Source organism: Neoarius graeffei, chromosome 8 (genome assembly GCF_027579695.1).
Source record: "Neoarius graeffei isolate fNeoGra1 chromosome 8, fNeoGra1.pri, whole genome shotgun sequence".
NCBI lineage: Eukaryota > Metazoa > Chordata > Actinopteri > Siluriformes > Ariidae > Neoarius > Neoarius graeffei.
This window is the reverse complement of record NC_083576.1, coordinates 59,332,477-59,351,971: the sequence shown is the minus strand read 5'-3', so window position 1 is coordinate 59,351,971 and position 19,495 is coordinate 59,332,477. Positions and strand designations below refer to the sequence as shown.

Sequence of the window (19,495 nt, the reverse complement as noted above, 5' to 3'; positions counted from 1 at the left end):
GGTGGCCAACTCGTGTGAAAATGATTCCTCATGCTCCCTGAACCACTCTGACAATTTGAACCTGATGAATCCTGGTATTTTTCCAACCATGTTTCTCTCATGAAGTTGGCAGTTCACTACCATCCTTCCAGGTTTTGATAAAGCGTTGGACAGTTCTTAAACCAATTCCAGCAATCCCAATAGCTGTTTTCTTTGCTCGATGCAGGCCAATATTTTGGCCCTTCTGAACGTCAGCAACATCTTTTCCATGACCATGGAATACATCTTCCGACATGGTTTTGAAAGAAATGAGAAGCTCGTCACTGCATCAGTTATGGTTAAAATAATTGTTGCCAGCTGAAACATATGAATCACTACAGTAATTATCATATCAAGCACTCTTAACTATTTAAATCCAAACAGCAATGTTTTCTTTTACCTAGGCAGTGTATTCAGACTTTGTTGTATATACTAAACAGGCCCTGAGGGTTGCACTGTTTTTGTTATAAATAAATAAAAGACTTCTACAGGAAGAGTTAATTGTACATATTTTAAATCAAACTGAAATTTGCCAGTTTGTCTCCACACTATTCTAAAATAATAACAGTTTAAACATGGACACTTATGAGACATCCAGGGAAGAAAGTAAAATAAGATTTTTCATTTATAAATGGATCTTTAATGTCTGATACTGAATCAACACATATCCTTACAATATACCCTCAAACTGGGTTGTGTTTGGTACCACACAATGCCAAGCTCCTGCTTACTAAGTCTAAATTTATAAAAATAATACGAGATGTTCCACTGGTACTGGGGTGTAGTACAAACTGTTTACCAAAATAATTTTTTTTCTGTAGCAGAGAAATAATTAAAAAGACATGCATGACTGCCATGCAAGAGGATTAATAAAAATCCATTTAAGTCAACTATTCCAAACTTCTTATTTCCAACCCTTCTTTTCATATGTTTGCTGAACACAAAAGCTGCAGGGAAAGTCAGTGTAATGCTTTCTTCTCCTTGTTTTAGGAACTGTGTGTGAACTCCAATTAACTGTCCCTCAATTAACTTGAGCGATTTTTCCCCCACACTCATGAGTCTTCCTCTCGGTCCAGGCCATGTTTCTCTATGTATCGTCTACAAAAGGGAGAGAGAAAAGAAAGACACCTTAATAATTTGCTGGTTGAATTGCCAACAACTTCAAACTTTTTCCCCCTCTTTTAGAAAACTTTCTTCTTTGAATATTACATATGCAGACATGCCAACCCTGTATTGATAGCAAACTGTAATGGCTGTTTTGAGATATTTGTCCATGTCTGCCAACAGCAGACATAATGCACGCAGAGCATGCATGGGGGGGTTCCAAAGGGGGGTGCGCCTTTATTTTTATATATATATATATATATATATATATATATATATATATATATATATATATATATATATGTATGTATGTATGTATGTATGTGTGTGTATATATATGGAGAGAGAGTTTTGATTTTCAACAATTTACACAAAAGAAAAAAATTAAAAATGTGATTTTATCAACGTTTCTTTAATATTCATACACCTTGTAAGTTGTAGGCAAATACTAAGAATTTTGCTAAAGCAACGAAAATACGAGTCGCTAACAACTGATTTACTATTCCATAACTTGATCACATAATAGACTAGAGATCTACAGACTTGCCTTCGAAGCGATTTTGGAGTCGGGAAACATGGCTTTAAAGAGAGGCCCACTGTGATCAGCTGCGGCGATTGGCAGGTTGTGTTCCACGAGAAAATTTGTGAATAAAACTTCAGCTTTTGTCACGCTGTCAATCGAGGATCGATCAACAAACATCGAGGTGATCGTCCGGTTAGCACTTCCAGATTTAGCCAAAGTTTGATGCGATACAAAACTCACGTGTTGTCTGACATCGTAAACACCGAAATGTGCTACGGTACACAACGCATGACTCGCGGATTTTCCTGATTTTGTGATAACTGGATACAAGGTACTGTATTCCTCTTTAAATTTTTGGTACATGGTTTTAGTTTTGCCGATCGTTTTTCTTGCTTTTTTCGGCGGCGGGTCAGACGGATCGGCTGAACTGTCAGCCATTTTTTGCTTCTTCTAAAGTACAAAATGTGCACGGGGCTCTTATTGGTCGAAATTTGATAAAATTGCTGAGGTTAACCAATCAGAGACCGTCAGGGGCAGATCTAGAAAAATATTTATGGGGTGGCAAGAGGGGGGCAGGAATTTTTGAGGGGTGGCAACGTATTACAGATGTATATATACTGAATTTAATCACAGTTTGATGACAAATAGTATGTACACACTACAAAAGGGCACGGGCTGCCATTTACAAACTCATACAGACAAACTTAATCTCATGCTTTTATTGTTCACGAAGAACACACATTCTCAGATGAGGTCTATACCGTTTCTGGACAGTTTTATACTGTATATGCAAAAGAACAGGACACTAAAAAACAACAACAATAACAACACTGCTTCAAGTTCAGCATGATTTAAACCATTTACACCAGTGTCACATTTTATAGTTTTTTTTTCCTCACACTTTGTAAAGGCTCACCAGTGAGCATAACATGAACTTGTCATGCCTACAACAGCTGAATGCGGCGATTTCCATGTTGCTCAGCAAAACGCTTCACAAATTTATCAAGATCTAATGCTTTTGTGTGCTTTGATTCAATGCTGAGTACAGCCAAACTTGATAGTCTCTTTTCTGTCATAGTCGACCGCAAATAAGTCTTTATGAGCCTGAGAGATGAAAAACTTCGTTCACAGGATGCACTGCTCACAGGCAAGACAACCGCTATTTTACACAACCTGAACAACTCAAAAAAAAACAAAAAAAAAACACATCTTGGTATGGGTCCAAAAACTGAGTGAACTCCATGAGAGTGGTAGGACTCTCCTGTTCCCCCTTTTTTCTGTCTAGTACTCTCCTCGTCTGATGTAACTCATGTTTAAGATCCTCAATATTTGAATCATAAGCTTCAGCCAATAGCAATGTTTTCCTTGACAGACGTTGAATCAATATTAACTTTTGTGGCTGACTTTACACAAAACTAATGTCAGACCTAGCTAACATTAGGCCAAAAAGTGCGTTTCAGGTAACATGAAATACTAAAATAAGGTCGGTAGGTAGGAAAAAGTTTTTTTTTCTTAATTTTTTTTATTTTGTTCGAAAAAATGAACACAAGTAAACATCTTACAAAATAGTATTTTGGCACATAATCCTTTATACCACACATCATAAAATGTGTTTTAAATCTTTAAACGAATAAAAAAAAAAAATATCGCAAGAGTTCGAGTTATGATCTATGGAAGCGTATTGCTGCCACACTCAAAAAAAAAAAAATTGGCTTAGAATCAAGTAATTACGTGAAAAGATATTGTTAAAGTTTTTACAATATATTTATCATGTAATAACATATCACGTAATTTCATGATACGAAATTATCACGTTATTTCATGATATTTTCATGTAATAACGTGAAAACACCTTATCAAGAAATAACGTGAAAATAACGTCCTAGGCTAGGCTACTTCCATTAAAAGCAGACAGCCTAGCCTAGCCTACTGTAGAACTTGGGTCGAGCAGAAACACTGAGCAAAAACATGGCTGAATCCTGAATGACTCCTATTTGTATAAATAGGGGACTACATAGGTGGCAAAATGTAGTGTTTTTCCCTGCCATGGAAGTGCACTTGTATACTGAAGAGGAAGCAATTTGCATTACAGCCATTAATGAGGATTCAAAATGGCGCCTCGGCTCAGTTTTGCCTTCCTCCTTCAGTATACAAGTGCGCTTCCATGTTTATGCAGGAGGGCTGATAGAAGTGGCGAAACATTTTACTTTTTACCGTTTCTTTCACAACTTGAATGCGTTGAAACAAAAAATTATGACAAACTAACGCCGCTTACACTAAAATAGAGGGAAATTTGTAATAAAAACTTTACGGTCGGCAATTTCGACGCGGAAGTTCTCGATCGGTCGGGTTACCGGAAACACACTTTGTTTTGGCCTTACATGTATAGTTAGCTAAATAACGTTCTCCAACCTGATTTTTATCCTCTCAAAATCAGCATCGCAACTATGCTAGCACTGTTCATTCATTATAATTTCATTTCTTGATAGATAGTTAATCAGCTTTTACCCCTGTCCTCCCGTGTCTCCTTTCCTCGCGACTCCTGGCTCCCTCGCTTCGCGCCTCTCAATTTTCCAAAACAACCAATCTTTGGCTGCATTCGCCGCAGTCGGACATTGGAAATTTGCGCACGTAAATGTCAAATTGGCCGTAATTTTTCTTTGAATTCGTCGCTGCCAACTGGGGTGGCAGCAGGGGTGGCAAGGCTTTCTTTTAGGGTGGACCCTATGCCACCCTGGTAGAGCCGCCCATGGAGACCATGCTTCTAAAGCATTGGCTGACATTCTAGTAATAGCGCCCTCTGCCGGGAGACTGGGAAATCGCAAGTGTGGGAATTCTGGCGGCAAATTTGAAAATATCAATTATGAGCAAAAAACGTAATAATCGACTTCAAAGTCGTAATAGCGTAATTGGACCACCGAAACCGTAATGATTACGGGCAAACCGTAATGGCTGGCATGTCTGCATATGAGTAACTTCCCTGAGATGCTAGTGAGAAGCCACTTCTACCAGAGACTGAAAAAAAAAAACCTTAAAAATTCTATTCTTCTTCCTCTTGAGCCCTTTGCTTTATGATGACTGAATGCTCACTGGTAACCTGCCAATCTGCATTGCTGAATATGTGCTGCTGCTTGCCTGCGTTAGGAATCTCAGAAAATGCTTTCAACCCTGGACTGGACAGAAACTTTTGCTCTGCTGATGTGTTATATGTATTAGTATAATGAGTTCATACAACACAAATCACCAGCTAAATATTTTCAATAACATTAACAGGAACAATACCAACCTAATTAAACCTTATCGGGGGGGAAAAAAAAAAACCACTCTAAGGTTTCATATTTTACCTTCTTGCATAATCATACAAGGCTGCTTTTCTGTCCTGTAAAGACACGTGTCTGTCTGATGGTGATTTCCCAAAAGTTTTGGCAGCTGGCTGTAGATGAAACACAAAAGTTTTCAGAATAAGTGAAGAAAAACAAGCCCTCAAACATGGACAAATTCACATAACATGACAAGAAGGTTTAGCATACAGTAAGCTCTCCAATTGCACATAGACTTCTTATGCATTAAACATATTGACTGGACTGGTCAGTAATCTTAAAGGAGAACTGAAGGCAAATTTATCATTAAAATTCTATTTCTCATTTTATTAAATATAGGAATGCATTTTTGACAGCTATGTCATCATTGCTATAGCAAGTTATGAGTGTTGGAAATATGCTATGTAATATATATATATATATATATATATATATATATATATATATATATATATATATATATATATATATATATATCAGTCCATATGTCAAAGCAATGGCCGTAAACGAAATTCGTTGAGACCTGTGCGAGACATCGTAGGACCGAAGTAAAACGTACAGCAGAAATCAAAGTAACTAACATCTGCCAACGTTATCAAAAGACTCGTGCGCCCTGTTTTGAATGCTGACGAAATCAAGCCGTAAGTTTTGTTTGTTTTGATAGCAATCAGGAAAGTTTGAAAAAAGCAGACAGTAATCGTCATTTAAACTCATTTTTGTGCAGTATTTCATTTGGAAAACAGTTTTCAAAATGGCAGCACTGACACCTGGCTGGCGCGTCACATTTCGAAGTCTCGCACAAGTCTCGTGAAGATCGCGCAGATAAACCCTAGGTCACAACCGGACGTACGATTTTTTTGGCTGTGCGATTTTTGGCATTTCCCCAAATCGCTGCGTTTTTTTTGTTCGTGGAGAAAGACGCACGTTGGCCATAAGTTTGTCTTGCAATCTGAGAAAAACGTAAGCGCCCGTAGAGTTTGACATGACAAAGAACGTCTGCGGCCAGTCTATGGCTCGAAAATCAGCACGTCACACGCGCCCCCTCCGTGCGTTTCTTGCGTTTTTTGCACGTAGACCGGCCGTAGGAGCACGTACGGCTGGTTGTGACCTAGGCTTAAGCGACGCCTGCCGTGGACCAAACGAACTAAATTCAATATGGCTAAAAACCGAATAGGCCGATAAGTATAATATTTAATTGCAATTAGTTGCCAATACGAGTCACGATATAAGGTTACTAAAACTGAAAACGTAATTGAACACGTTAAGAAATAAAGCAAGTTTAAAAATGACTTCAGTTCTCCTTTAATACACATGTGCACTGGTCAATACATAAATCAATATGTTGTAAGGACCAAGCATGTCTGAACAAAAGTAAATGTTAAATTGTCTACAGTGCTGATGAAGCCCTGATAAAATTAGTATACAGGAATTGGAAACTTTTCTCCTTTTTGGCTTGATCTGAACAAAAACAATATTTTTAAAAAGTTCCTCCTCCAGTGTTTCTTACCCCCTCTTTAGTTGGAAACCAGTTAGAACAAAAAAGAATATTCTTTACCCATGACAGTCTGTGTACTTATTATAATTTTCAAAGCATCCTTGAACTTTGCAGTGTGATTTTTGCTTAAGATTTTCCTGCCAACATCCCATCTTTGAAAACCCTGCAATAGTGGCCAACATCATGGAAAAATGCTTTCTTCAAATCACAGTGGAATGGAAAAAAAAAAAAAAAAGTTATGAACTGGTTAAACACTTCTGAAAAATAGTACGGTCACTGTAGAATAATTTAGAATGATTTTCAATTACATTCAATGTAAAATTTAGTTCCCCCCCCCAATACTCATTAGTATATTGGCATACAGCGAGGGGGAATTGTGAGATCACTGAATCATTCCCACCTTTAGAGCAGGTGGTGGAGCAGGAACAGCAGGCGTGGTGGAGGTTAAAGGTTGTGATGGGCCTGATGGTGCAGCTTCTGCAGGCTCTGTATGATGCTGCTCAGTGCTCTCCAGCAGGTTGGTAATAGTTGTATCCACACAGTTTGTTTGTACTAAATGGAAATAAAGGACCATCATGCAGGAGAAAACATGGGAGCCTTATTAAAACGCACAGCAAAATGATGCAAATGCAGATAAAGTGGATACCATGAACCATAGAGTGGATTATGCCTTTTTGTTGAAATTAGTGCAGCTATTTGACTGCTGTCATGAGAAATACTAAAGGTGTCTTACACAGATCTCTGGTGATAACACTCAGAGGGACGTCTGGGAGCACTTCCTTCACCTGTTGTGCCATGAGCACCACTCTAGGATCCTGTGCCCCAGTACGAGGTCTAGCCGCCACATCTGTACGTGAAAATAGCATGTTTAATAATGTTTTTGCCACCAAGTGTATGAAATTTTAGCAAAAACTCTCTTCCAGACACTCGAAGGTTAGCTGTAAGCATAGTGTATCATTTTTACTCAGCATACAGTGCATCATCTAATAAATTTCAGCACAGCTTTAGTACACTATTCAGTTTCTTGCAACTGAACCAGCACTTGCCCAGGTGTGTGGTGTGGGAAACTGTGTGCCTTTTCCTTTTGATGTGCTCAGCTTTGTCTGCTTTGGTGATCCGTGTCGCAACAACACCCATCTCGGTGGCCATAAGCTGAAGACAAGAATAATATATAAAACAAGATCAATACCTACACAGATGGTCTCATTTGTCCAAGTTTTCATTTAATGTATCAACCTACAACACAGTGTTTAGTCTAATAACTGCAATAAATAAACACACAACCCAACCAGAAAAACATGGTAACCATGCATGAGGATTTTTTTTGTGTGTAGATATTTTGTTGCGATGAAAAATTCCATATATATTTCCATAACGGTTAGTTCCAGTCCACTAATTTGATTAGGATGGTTCGCTGCATCATGCCACTTGTCTGTGTTCACCATGTAAAATTCCACTTCCTCATTCAAAACCATTACTACACTAGGGTTAGCAACGTCAGTGGACGTGGCAAATTATGCTTTTCAGGAATGACTTTTGGTTAAAAATGAAAGCTTCAACTGAAGATGTAAAAGAAGGGCCACTGGCAACAATTTCACAGGAAGCACTTTTAAACAGGAATACACAAATCAACAGCCCTTTTCACACAGATATTCCATAATATTGCCGTCAAGATGAGTCCTTAAATGTTCTGGTTTTAGATGTTCACACTGGACCAAATAAAGCTGGAATAAAGTTGCGCCAGTGCGTTTTTACAGTGGCTTTCTGCAACCAGCAGCATGACGCGATACAAGAGAGCTTCGGCATCTAGTGTTCTGTATAACATACTACACGTCGGAAATATGAATACTGTGAGCATACCAATGCTGTTTTCAAAACAAACAGCAGGTGAATTGAGTGTTGTGATGCTTTTGTTAGCTGTGCACATGTGTAGGCCTACTACTCTTCAAAACACAAGCAAAGTTGCTGTGCAAGCAGAAATATGTCAGAAGAAAGTCAAGAGAAGTGGAAAACTGCTTGAAGCAGAAAGGCACGGGGAATTTAGATGTTTGAATTCGTGCTAGTTTTGGAAAGAAGAATGTCAAAAACGAATGTCAACATCAAAAGCATCACACTCCTGTTCTGCAATGCTGGCTATCCTTTTTACACACAAGCATCGATTTTGACTCCAGGTCAGATGTGAAACACAGAAACCCTCCCCCCCATACCTCTTGGACTCTCTTGGCAAATTCTTGATGTGATTCATCATGTCTTTGCACTGGAGGAAGCCACCTGAGAGGATATTATAAAGGGACAGAGGGAAAAGGTGCGGAATTAAAACAAAAACAAAAAAAACCCAAACTCTTCCTATTAAATGATTAAGAATGACTCCATAAATTACTAAATTAAGTTAAATTACTTACAAAAAGATTGAAATTTTGAAAAATACAACTCTTAAAGATTATCACTAAAATGCAAGAACAATTGGATTAAATGAGTAATACATAAATCAAATCAATCATCAGTGAACTATAATCTGCAGGCAGGGAATTGTAGTGGAAAACTATTTCACAACCTGAAATCAGAAAAAGTTGGGACAGTATTGAAAATACAAATAAAAAGAGAAAACAGTGACTTCTAAATTTACTTTGATTTGTATTTTATTGCTGACAGTATGAACCAAAGCACTTCATTTCATTTGTTAATATACATCCATTTCTGTGTTCCGGGCCTGCAACATACTCCAAGAAAGTTGGGATGGGGCAACTTAGGGCTAGTAATAAGGTAAAACAAATACATGATGTGACTTGAAACAGGTGATTGTACCAAATCATGATTACAAATCAATTCCAATTGATTGTACACAATCAGTACCCAGGAAAGGCCTAGACTCTGAGAAGCAAAGATGGGCTGAGGATCTCCAGTTTGTCAAGAAATGCATGCGAAAATCACTGAAATGTTTTAAAACAAATGCTCCTCAAAAGAAATATACAAAGTTTACTGTGCAAAAAGGAAGCCTTATGTTAATTGTGTCCAGCAGTGCCGTTGACTTCTCTGGGCTGAGAGGCATCTGGGATGGACCATCACACAGTGGAAATGTTTATTGTGGAATTGTGGTCAGATGAATCAGTATTCTAGGTCTTTTTTTTTTTTCTTTTCTAAGGCTACGTTTACATTAGACCGTATCTGTCTCGTTTTCTTCGCGGATGCACTGTCTGTTTACATTAAACCGCCTGGAAACGCCGGGAAACGGGAATCCGCCAGCGTCCATGTATTCAATCCAGATCGTGTCAGCTCCAGTGCTGTGTAAACATTCAGAATACGCGGATACGCTGTGCTGAGCTCTAGCTGGCGTCTCATTGGACAACGTCACTGTGACATCCACCTTCCTGATTTGCTGGCGTTGGTCATGTGACGCGACTGCTGAAAAACGGCACGGACTTCCGCCTTGTATCACCTTTCATTAAAGAGTATAAAAGTATGAAAATACTGCAAATACTGATGCAAATACTGCCCATTGTGTAGTTATGATTGTCTTTAGGGTTGCCATCCTTCCACTTGCAAGTAATAAGTGATATGCGCTGGGATCACACACACAGCGGCTCAGTCCTGAATCGTGGCTTGTGCACTTCACTCGCGCGCTCTGTGAGCTGCGCAGGGCCGGAGTGCGCACCCTCCAGAGGGCACTCGCTGTTCAGGGCGGAGTGATTTGGAGCGCAGGATGCCTGCGGAGCCGAGCGTATCCGTGTATTGGTGTTGCTGTGTGCATGCAAATCGTGTATTGGTGTTGCTGTGTGCACGCAAATCGTTTTAAAAACGTTAATCTGATGATCCGCTGATACGGTCTAATGTAAACATGGGCTAAGAAATGGACACTGTTCTCTGGACCAAAGACGAAAAGACCATCCAGACTGCTACCAGTAACAACTCCAAAAGCCAGTGCCCATCGCAGTATGGGGTTGTGTCAGTGCCCTTGGCAAAGGTAACTTGCACTTCCATGATGGCAACATTAATGCAGAAAAGTACATTGAGATTTTGGAGCAACATATTCCGTCTTCAAGAAGACATCTTTTCCAGAGATATTTCAACAAAACAATGCAAAACCACATTCTGCACACATTACAAAGGCATAGCTGCGGAACATGGTGCCTTATCTCCTCTGTCCCCAATAATGAATGTGTGGCAAATTTGGAAACGAATAATAGGACGACCCTGTACTGTTGCACACCTTAAAACCTGTTGGCAGGATGAATAGGACAAAATAACATCTGAAATGCTTCATCACTTGGTGTCTTCAGTCCCTAAACATCTTTAAAGTGCATATTCTGGACCAAATTCGTGTTTTTTTTTTTATATGAAAGTATGTCCCTTTACACACTCATCCAGAAGGGTAATTTTGCACAAGGCCATCTGTCTACAGCAGAAAAAAAAATGCGTCTGGAAAAATCCCAAGGGAGTCTGGAGCCAGATTCGTGACGTTACCTGCGGAAGCGTGAGCAGGCTGCGCGAGCTTTGCACGGTTTCAGTGCACAGCCTGTGTAGACTAAGCGCTCCCATTTCTCTCTCATTGTCCGGTCTTTTGGAAAACGATGAGTACTAATCCCATCAAGATTGGTGTTGCTACACCCTCCTACGATACATCTGTTAACCATTTTAATAATTACGCGATAACGTTGAAGAAATTTGCAGAAAACCACCAGGCTGTTTTCTCAAACAAACCAGCGCTGACGTAGGATTCAGAGGGAGGCGTCCCGCAGATGACGTCACAAAAATCAATGTTTGCCGGGAAATCCAAATGCCAAGTTTTTTCAGAGGCGGACCAATTCACCTCAAATGGCTTGATTTCAATTGAATTTTTCTGGTATTGCGCAAGGTAAAAAAAATTGCAGAGAATGCAGAATGTTACAGATATTTGACCAAAGTTTAATATAAAATAGGAGAATTACATTGATCTTGCTCCTGAATTTACCCGTGATATGCACTTTAAAGTGCTGTGAGAAGGAATGGCGACATTACAAAGTGGCAAATGCTGTCCAAGCTTTTTTGAAACTTGTTTCTTTTGAAAATACAAAAATCATGACGTAAATCATCAAATCATGTGGTTTAAATTTTTTTTTTATTGCGCTTCATAAATCTCCACTGATTACAAATAGAATTGATCAGCATTTAGATTGTATAGAGAGTTGCTTTTTTAACACGTCTTTTTACAGGCAAAACAAGTCAAAGATGATTTACAAATCATTGTTTTTAATTTCAACATACCATCCCAACTTTTTTCTGATTTGGAGTTGTAAAAGGCAACAATACAATTCTACCAGTAGTAGGAAGATAGTAATATTTAGTACCTTACTTGATACACTGTGAACGGGACAAAAAACGTCCACAGCAATTCAGTCAGCCACGAAGATTCTGGTACATTCTAAGAGGAGAAAAATAAATATGGCCATCAAAAGGTGGTTTAATTGAAGGTTCACTGGAGGTCTCATTCCTGTCTCAGTTTGTGCTGTGTAACTGATCAAGAAACTTAAAAATCAACTTGCTCTGTGGATGTTGCCCCCAAGAATTCCACCTGCCAGCTGTCTCTACTTTAAACAGATACATCCATAGCTAAATAGCATGATGGTGTATTAAAAACAATCATGAAGGGTTTTTTTCCCCACCGTTGAGGGGAGAAAAAGAAAAAAGGTGGGCAAGTGTGTACCAACTGATCCTTTGACCTTCACCAGTGGTCATTCCACTTTGTCACTCATGTCTGCAAGCTACTAAAAATATCCTTATAATGAGGCAGTCACTTAGACAAATGGTACTCCGTGTGCGTCACAAAAAGAACAATATTTTAAGCTGTAGCAAAAGATTCTCTCAGACTGTAAAATGAGTTACATTTGTGTCAATAAATAAACTATCCAAAACCCAATAGCTGTATTTAGCATTGATATTCCAATTCGCTAATTACAACATTGTTTTCATTTTTATCTTTAGGAAATCAGATGGTAGCTACAAAATTGTGATTTCTTTCATAGTGTTTTCAAAACTTACTGACATTTATAAAAGGTCCCAACTTTGGCATCAGTGAAGAATGTGTCACTTATTAGGAGTATTTTTCACCATCAAATGCAGCTTGGAGAAACAAAGTCATTCATGCAAGGTTGTCTCAGGCCACCTCCTGTACGGGATTGAACAATCTGAAATAAATCTGTTTCCAATGTGTCTTGGATGCATTTACCCTTTCTTTTTGTGGATAATCTCCATCTAGATACAGCATGCTACAACTTGGAGCTGTGTCACATCCAGAAGTTTGCCAATGAGGCAGCCATCGTTGGGTGCATCAGTGACGACAGAGAGAAGGAGTATAGGAGCCTGGTGAGGGACTTTGCTGTGTGGTGCAACAGGAACCATCTGCAGCTCAACACCTTGAAGACCAAGGAGTTGGTCATTGACTTTGGGAGGTCCAGACCAAGGTCACAACCAGTTCTGATCGAGGGAGTCAAGGTGGAGGCTGTGAATTCCTACAAGTACCTCGGGCTGTGGCTGGACATCAAGCTGGACTGGACTTGCAACACCAAACACTTATACAGGAAGGGGCAGAACAGGCTATACTTCCTTAGGAGGCTGCGGTCCTTTAACATCTGCAGGAAACCCCTGTGGATGTTCTATCAGTCTGTGGTCACCAGTGTCCTGTTTTACACCGTGGTGTGCTGGAGGGGCAGCACATCCAAGAAGGACACATCCAGGCTGGACAAACTGATCAGGCGGGCCGGCTCTGTGGTAGGCATGAAGCTGGACTCTCTGGTGACGATGGCAGAGAAGAGGACTATGGACAAACTATTGAACAACATGGACGATGCCAGTCACCCTCTGCACACCGTCATCAGCAACCAGAGGAGTCTGTTCAGTGAAAGAATGCTCCTTCCCAAGTGCAGGACGAACAGACTCAAAAACTCCTTTGTCCCTCACGCCATCAGACTGTACAACTCCTCTCTGGGGGGGAGGAGGGGTAACGGGAGGACAGAGGACGGGAAGGAGCAGCAGCCTAGCCTAACAATAAGCAATACCGGACAATGTGCAATATAAAGTGCAATATCTCTCCTACCGCCGCCCCCCCTTCTCCTCACCTTTTTCCCCCCTCCCCATATCTTATTCTTTTTATACATTTGTATATGTAAATACTTAATTTATTTTAATTTATCTGGAAGTTTTCTCTATTTCTTTTCTCTGTTTATCTGTAATGATGCTGCTGGAATCTTAACTTCCCTGAGGGAACCCTCCCAAAGGGATCAATAAAGTTTTATCTAATCTAATCTAGCATGAAAGACCAAGCGTAAACCCTAATATTTCTTAGCAGGGGTCCCCGAACTAGGGGTTGAATTATTTACAAAATGGGTTCATGAGAGATACGCTCAATCTTGTTTTATTAATTTGACAAATTAACATTAGAAATAAATTACTCAACTATGAAAATTTTGAATTTAAAAAAAATATTACTGGGAGTCAGATTTTATCAAGCCACATTTAAATGGAGTATGTGTTTTTTGACCTTTTCACTGTCCTGACTTGCAGCTGTGGTGTAGAAATTACACAAAATGAAACAAAACTTCCTCACCCATCTACTTTCCCTTAACAAACTAGCATTGTGTTTTAAATTGCATACTTAAAGCTGCTGACTGTACAGTCATCTGAAATTTTCAACTATTTTTATTGTACACAGCCTTTTCCTATATCTCGCAAGAACAATATCATACAGACAAGATGTGACCATTTTGATGTGCTGAGGGTCGCTTTTCTCGGTTTTGGGACCGTTTTCCTACCTCTTGAGGTAAACACAAATAGCTGAACATGAGGAGATTTAACTAATTAACATAACTCTGGAACTGCATCACACCAAGATGGTGATAGGCAGAAGACATTGTGATTAAAAATTTAAATTATACCAGCAGATCATGTTACATTCAAAAGCTGAAACATGCAGGCATCACTGATCCATATAATTTACGCACAAATGTATTTATTTTGCCCGCTGCGTGTGCGCGTCCTCTTTCTCTACCTGTGTGCACGTTCACTGCTTCAGACAAGTTAAATGCAGAGGAGAAATTTCGATGAGCTTGGGTGTACATGTGACAAAAGCAAAGGCGGCTTCTTAATTTACCCGCAAATTTATTCATTCCACTTGAAAAGCGTACAGCAAACCAGCTACCAGATTTGGGATACTCAGATATCCTGAACTATTTAGTATAGGATGTAGTATTTAGTATATGAACCAAGCCTGTTCAGATATAGCTATTTAGTATTATAACAAAAGGTAAGCTCAACCATGGACTTCTAATAGTAATAAACAAGCCAGGGCCTAGATGTAGCATGTATTTTATGGTGTTTAATCTCATCTACATTATCAGTACATAAACATGCTGCTAGTCTAGCCAAACATTAGGTCTAATAAAATATATCGTATCCAAAGCCCACATCCACATATACATTTTAACATTGCACAGCGCCTTCATACCAACCTGATATAAAATGTTCTCCACATACATGGGAATGTAGGGCTCAACATTAACTTTTTAATCTATTTGTCCAGTTGGACAAGCAGCAAGATTTTTCACTTGCCCTGACCATAACCTTTTTATTACCATGTATTTACTAGTTCAATGACAAGAAAGCGGTTATCAAAAAAGAGGTATAGTTATGATAAATCATTATGCTTTAATGATCTATAATTTTTCAATAAAACTCCAACTTTAACAAAAAATTAAACAATAACTATCCAATAAACAAAAACTATCCAATGCCCCATTATGGTGCATACCCAACGTGATATGCAATTTTAAGAGTTGGAATTGTCGTCTTTTTCACTTACTTTCGACAAAATGAAACTGAAAGAAAGCAAGCTGGACATGATAAGGGTGACAATCACAGTGAATGAAAACAAACCGTAAGGGAGTTTGGCATTGTCTTAAAATTCCCGTGAAGTATTTTATGACATTTGTGATCGTTAATGTGTACCATACAAAAGAAAAATACAATGAATGAATGGAAATGCTCAGCACATTTATTTTACTGGGGTATTTAATCGCCGTTTCTCCGATTTTGATGAATTCCAAGTCTAATAATTTATAATTAGATATTGCAACGTGGTTATTTTTACACATGCATTTGCCATACTCTGCTTCCCCAGAATTTTGTACACACCACCAGATCGAGGTGACTGAACTAGTTTTGTTTGAACTTTACCGATGTAACTCTTGAATAATTGTTTTAAACATGGTGATTTTCAACAAATTTTTAACTCATCCCACTGGACAGGCAGGTGCAGATTTGACTTGTCCAGACAAGGGATGGCGAAAACTAAAAAAAATCTTGACCGACCACCGAGCCTCGTTAGCCGGTTAACCTATGAGTTTAAACAGGGATGCAAAGGGCGCGCCTTTTGGCAGATGCCGCCTTTTTCATGGCTGAATCGTGCAGATCCGATTTTTTTTTTAGGGGGGGTGGGCGTTGGAATGTCTGAATAATTTCATCAGAGTAAATTCTGTATTAAAATTACTAAATAAGCAAATGCCGTTACAGTCCATGAAACATAGGAAGTATGAGAAGAAAACAGTAAATCAGAAAGCTGCGCACGTTTGCGCAGCTTCATAGGAAGTATGAAAAGAAAACAGTAAATCAAAGCTGCGCAAATGTGCGCAGCTTTCTGATTTACTGTTTTCTTCTCATACATGACTGAATGGGTGTTTCTGATTTGTCAGCTGTCGTCCTTACACCGCATGGCATGCCCCAAGCGTTTACAACATAGAATTCCAGGTTCTCTGCTCCAAAACAATTGATTTTTTTTTTAACCGACAACCAAAAAAAAATTAACTGGTTGACATTGATTTGGTCAACCATCGGTCAAACGGTCATCGGTTAACATCCCTAGTCCAGACCAAACATTTGGTTTTCCTGGACAGTCGGACTACTGTTAATGGAATTAACAGTATTAAGCCTTGGAATGCTTTGCTGGCATCCAGTCTTCCCATTTAACTTCAACTCACCATTTTTCCCATCTTTCTGGGTTCAATGGGAAGCGGTGAAAAGTTAAACCAGGTTTATCTCTACATCTGTTATTACAGTCAAAAGCACTACACGTCTCTGGCATTGTTCTTTTCGATATAACTTCTACAAGGTTATCTGTAGATGTTTACTGAATTGGGCTTACAATCACTCACATACAATTGTGCCAGTCATTGTCAAACACAAAGCTTGGCCAGATAAACAAATCTGCAGTTACAATGACATGTGAAAGGCCCCTATGACTCCATACTTGCTACCGTGGAGTCGAGCCCATGCATTCTAAGGCTAAGATAGCCAAGTGCTAACTAGAATGATTTAGTTATCTGTCCATGACAAGTCATCTAACCTTGCTCCATCTTGCAGTTGCACTCACTAGGCAGGATTTCCTTTTTTCCCCGCTGGTTTTTAACTGACGGGAGAGTGGAGTCTGCCATGTTTGCCCAAGCCGATTTGTTTTGGTTAAAAGTAGGTTTAAAAAAAAAAAAAACCACCACGGTGGTCATGTGATCTTGTTGCTCACTTGCTTTAGCAATCTCTGGAACCATAAAAAATGCAGGATGCCTTTTATCTTGGCAAAACATTTTAGACATAGTGTGTGCAGCAGCGAAACATCTCGAAACTCCAACAATAAAACATTTTGCCCAGAATTCAACTTTGCAGTCAGCAACTTCAACACGTGCTATTATAGACAATTACTGAGTACTAAACACTAACTGCTTTTCCTATTATGGCTCGTATTTGAATTTTAAAAACCTCTAACATAGCCTTCAAAGTACCAGTGTTCTAGATTTTCTAGATTAGCAAATACTTTTGAATTTCTTTTTTCAAGTTTTTCAATTTAAGATGCAGGAGAATACATCATGACATGGTGAAAAGCACAATCAAGTGGACGGTGGAACGTTTCCGACACAGTATGTTTAATGTCGCTATGCATGAAACTACGAAACCTTTTACAATTTGTTTTTCAAACTGGACAGACTGGGATGTTTTACCTCCGATGATCAAACTATAGCAGATGTGGCTTTTTATTCTTCTAGATGTACATAAGACAGGCAGGCGAGTGCGTGAACAATGCCGCTTTTGTACACACATGCAAATTCATGCCTGAAATATAAACCAGGCTCCTCTGTATTATACAGAGTCAATACCCTGGCATGGTTTATTTTCCTATATCAACATGCCTGTCATGTTTTATTCCTACTGTATTGTTCAAAGCTTGATGTAACAGCGAAAAGAGATACACCATTTTAATTACACATTTTTGAAAAGCGACATCAAGAAGAGATTACTTGTCCTGCTAGACTGGTAAGCCAGTGCAAGGAATATGGCTTTGGGTTTCAGTCAGTCAATTATGTACTGAAAGTATTAATGATCATGTGATCATTACTTTTTTGAGGATGGTGACTATGAGACATCTTCAAAGTGTCTTAAAATATTTTTTTTAAAATGGTTATTTCACTGCATTTGGGTATAAAGTGTATTTTTACTGAACAAAATATTTGAAGTCTTTTACAATAAGTTGTGTTGGTAATGTGTCATACGTTAAAAACCACAAGGTGACTTATGACAACGATACTTTGCTAATATTTACCACAGCTATGAAGGGCCTCTTCACCCACAGGGCCACAGGCTGTACAGTGTCTGCCACAGAGAAAGGCCAGGAGCTGTGGGGTGTTGGGAAGGAAGGAGAAAGAGAGAGAGAGAGAGCGCGAGCATGCTTGAGTGGGTTACATTTAAATAGTCATCACATTTTTTTTTTAAATCTGTGATACTGTCAAACTACTATTACTGCTGTTACTACTACTAATAATAGTAGCGTCTAATTTAATTATTCAAAGTGCATGAAATATTCAATCTGATACTGAATTGAACAGCCAATAGGAAATGGAAATATTTGATATTATTTGTGCTTACAGAGGCTGTAATTAGCAAACGCATTCCTTCCCTGTCACAGCTTCACACTGGGTGATGAATCTGATCCCAGACAGGTAAGCTTCAGGGAACCTTATTCAGAACCTGGCAAACATCCCAGGACAGGTTTGCTTCTAATCACCCAAGTGCTTACACCAAACACCTTACCAAAGCACAGAAAGCCTTCTGCCCTCTTCTCACATTCATATTGGTTTTTCAATTGCTATGTCTGAGATGACAAACAGCCTGACACAGGCTGGAACTCCACCATAAGACTCATGATATGGAGTTTTCATATAATAAAAAAAAAAAAAAAAAAAAAAGTGATGGTGGAAAAAACCAGCACTGATACTGTTCTCTACATTAAGTATGCATCATGGGCTCACCTGAACTTGAGCAGGGCAGCACGCCCATTGGTTGTGTCTTCTTCTGGGAAGAGTAGTAAGGGCAGAGCTCCAGGAACAGCACAATACCCACGCAGGGTCTGTGCCAGCTCAGCCCTGCTGCCTGTCACAGTGCCCAGCTCCATGAAGCCCCGTGCCCAGCACACAAACCCTGAAGGGCCCTCCAACAATGGCTGGAAAGGTATAATTAGGAGATTTAAAAATAGTCAGATTCAGCCATTTTTTGGCATGTATTGCTTATCTATTGTATAACTGGACTATTATCTGATAATTTGAAAACAATCATTGGTAAAACAATCCTAGTCTGCACCGTTTATATGTCTAAAGCAGAAGCGCCTGAGTAAACAAAGTAGACCGTGTGAAATGGAAAAGAAACTTAATCGGGTGTACATATTTTTCACTCTCTTCTCCCCTTTTGATCTGTTTCTCTTTTCCTTAACTTTTTTCTCCTGTCTCTTAAAAGTGAGTTTAATAGTCCATAAAATCTCTCTTTCCATATTCCTAACAGTGCTTAACTGAACAAAAGCCAACTGACTGGCACATACAGTAGCAGTCAAAAGTATCGACACTTAATCATAGCAATGACTGTTTCCAAACTTTTGACTGGTATTGTATACTTAACTGATAATATAATAAACAAAAATGGCAAAACGAGCAGAAGTAAATGAACACTGTACAGTAAAGATCTCAAAGCTGC

The 19,495-nt window shown here is 39.1% G+C and overlaps 1 protein-coding gene across 2 annotated transcripts in view; it reads right to left on the bottom strand.

Annotated features, from left to right (window-relative positions):
* Window positions 1–635: 635 nt before the first annotated feature.
* aup1 (AUP1 lipid droplet regulating VLDL assembly factor) overlaps window positions 636–19,495 on the bottom strand; it is a 40,168-nt gene continuing 21,308 nt past the window's right edge. For both annotated transcript variants that reach the window (XM_060927919.1, XM_060927918.1), the window contains exons 4-12: window positions 18,781–18,971; window positions 18,075–18,147; window positions 11,785–11,858; window positions 8,668–8,731; window positions 7,507–7,612; window positions 7,194–7,307; window positions 6,861–7,012; window positions 4,990–5,078; window positions 636–1,116 (exon numbers count right to left, since the gene is read on the bottom strand). In XM_060927919.1, the coding sequence (XP_060783902.1) occupies window positions 1,071–1,116; window positions 4,990–5,078; window positions 6,861–7,012; window positions 7,194–7,307; window positions 7,507–7,612; window positions 8,668–8,731; window positions 11,785–11,858; window positions 18,075–18,147; window positions 18,781–18,971 (909 nt within the window). In that variant the 3' untranslated portion in view covers window positions 636–1,070. The remainder of the gene's footprint in view (window positions 1,117–4,989; window positions 5,079–6,860; window positions 7,013–7,193; window positions 7,308–7,506; window positions 7,613–8,667; window positions 8,732–11,784; window positions 11,859–18,074; window positions 18,148–18,780; window positions 18,972–19,495) is intronic.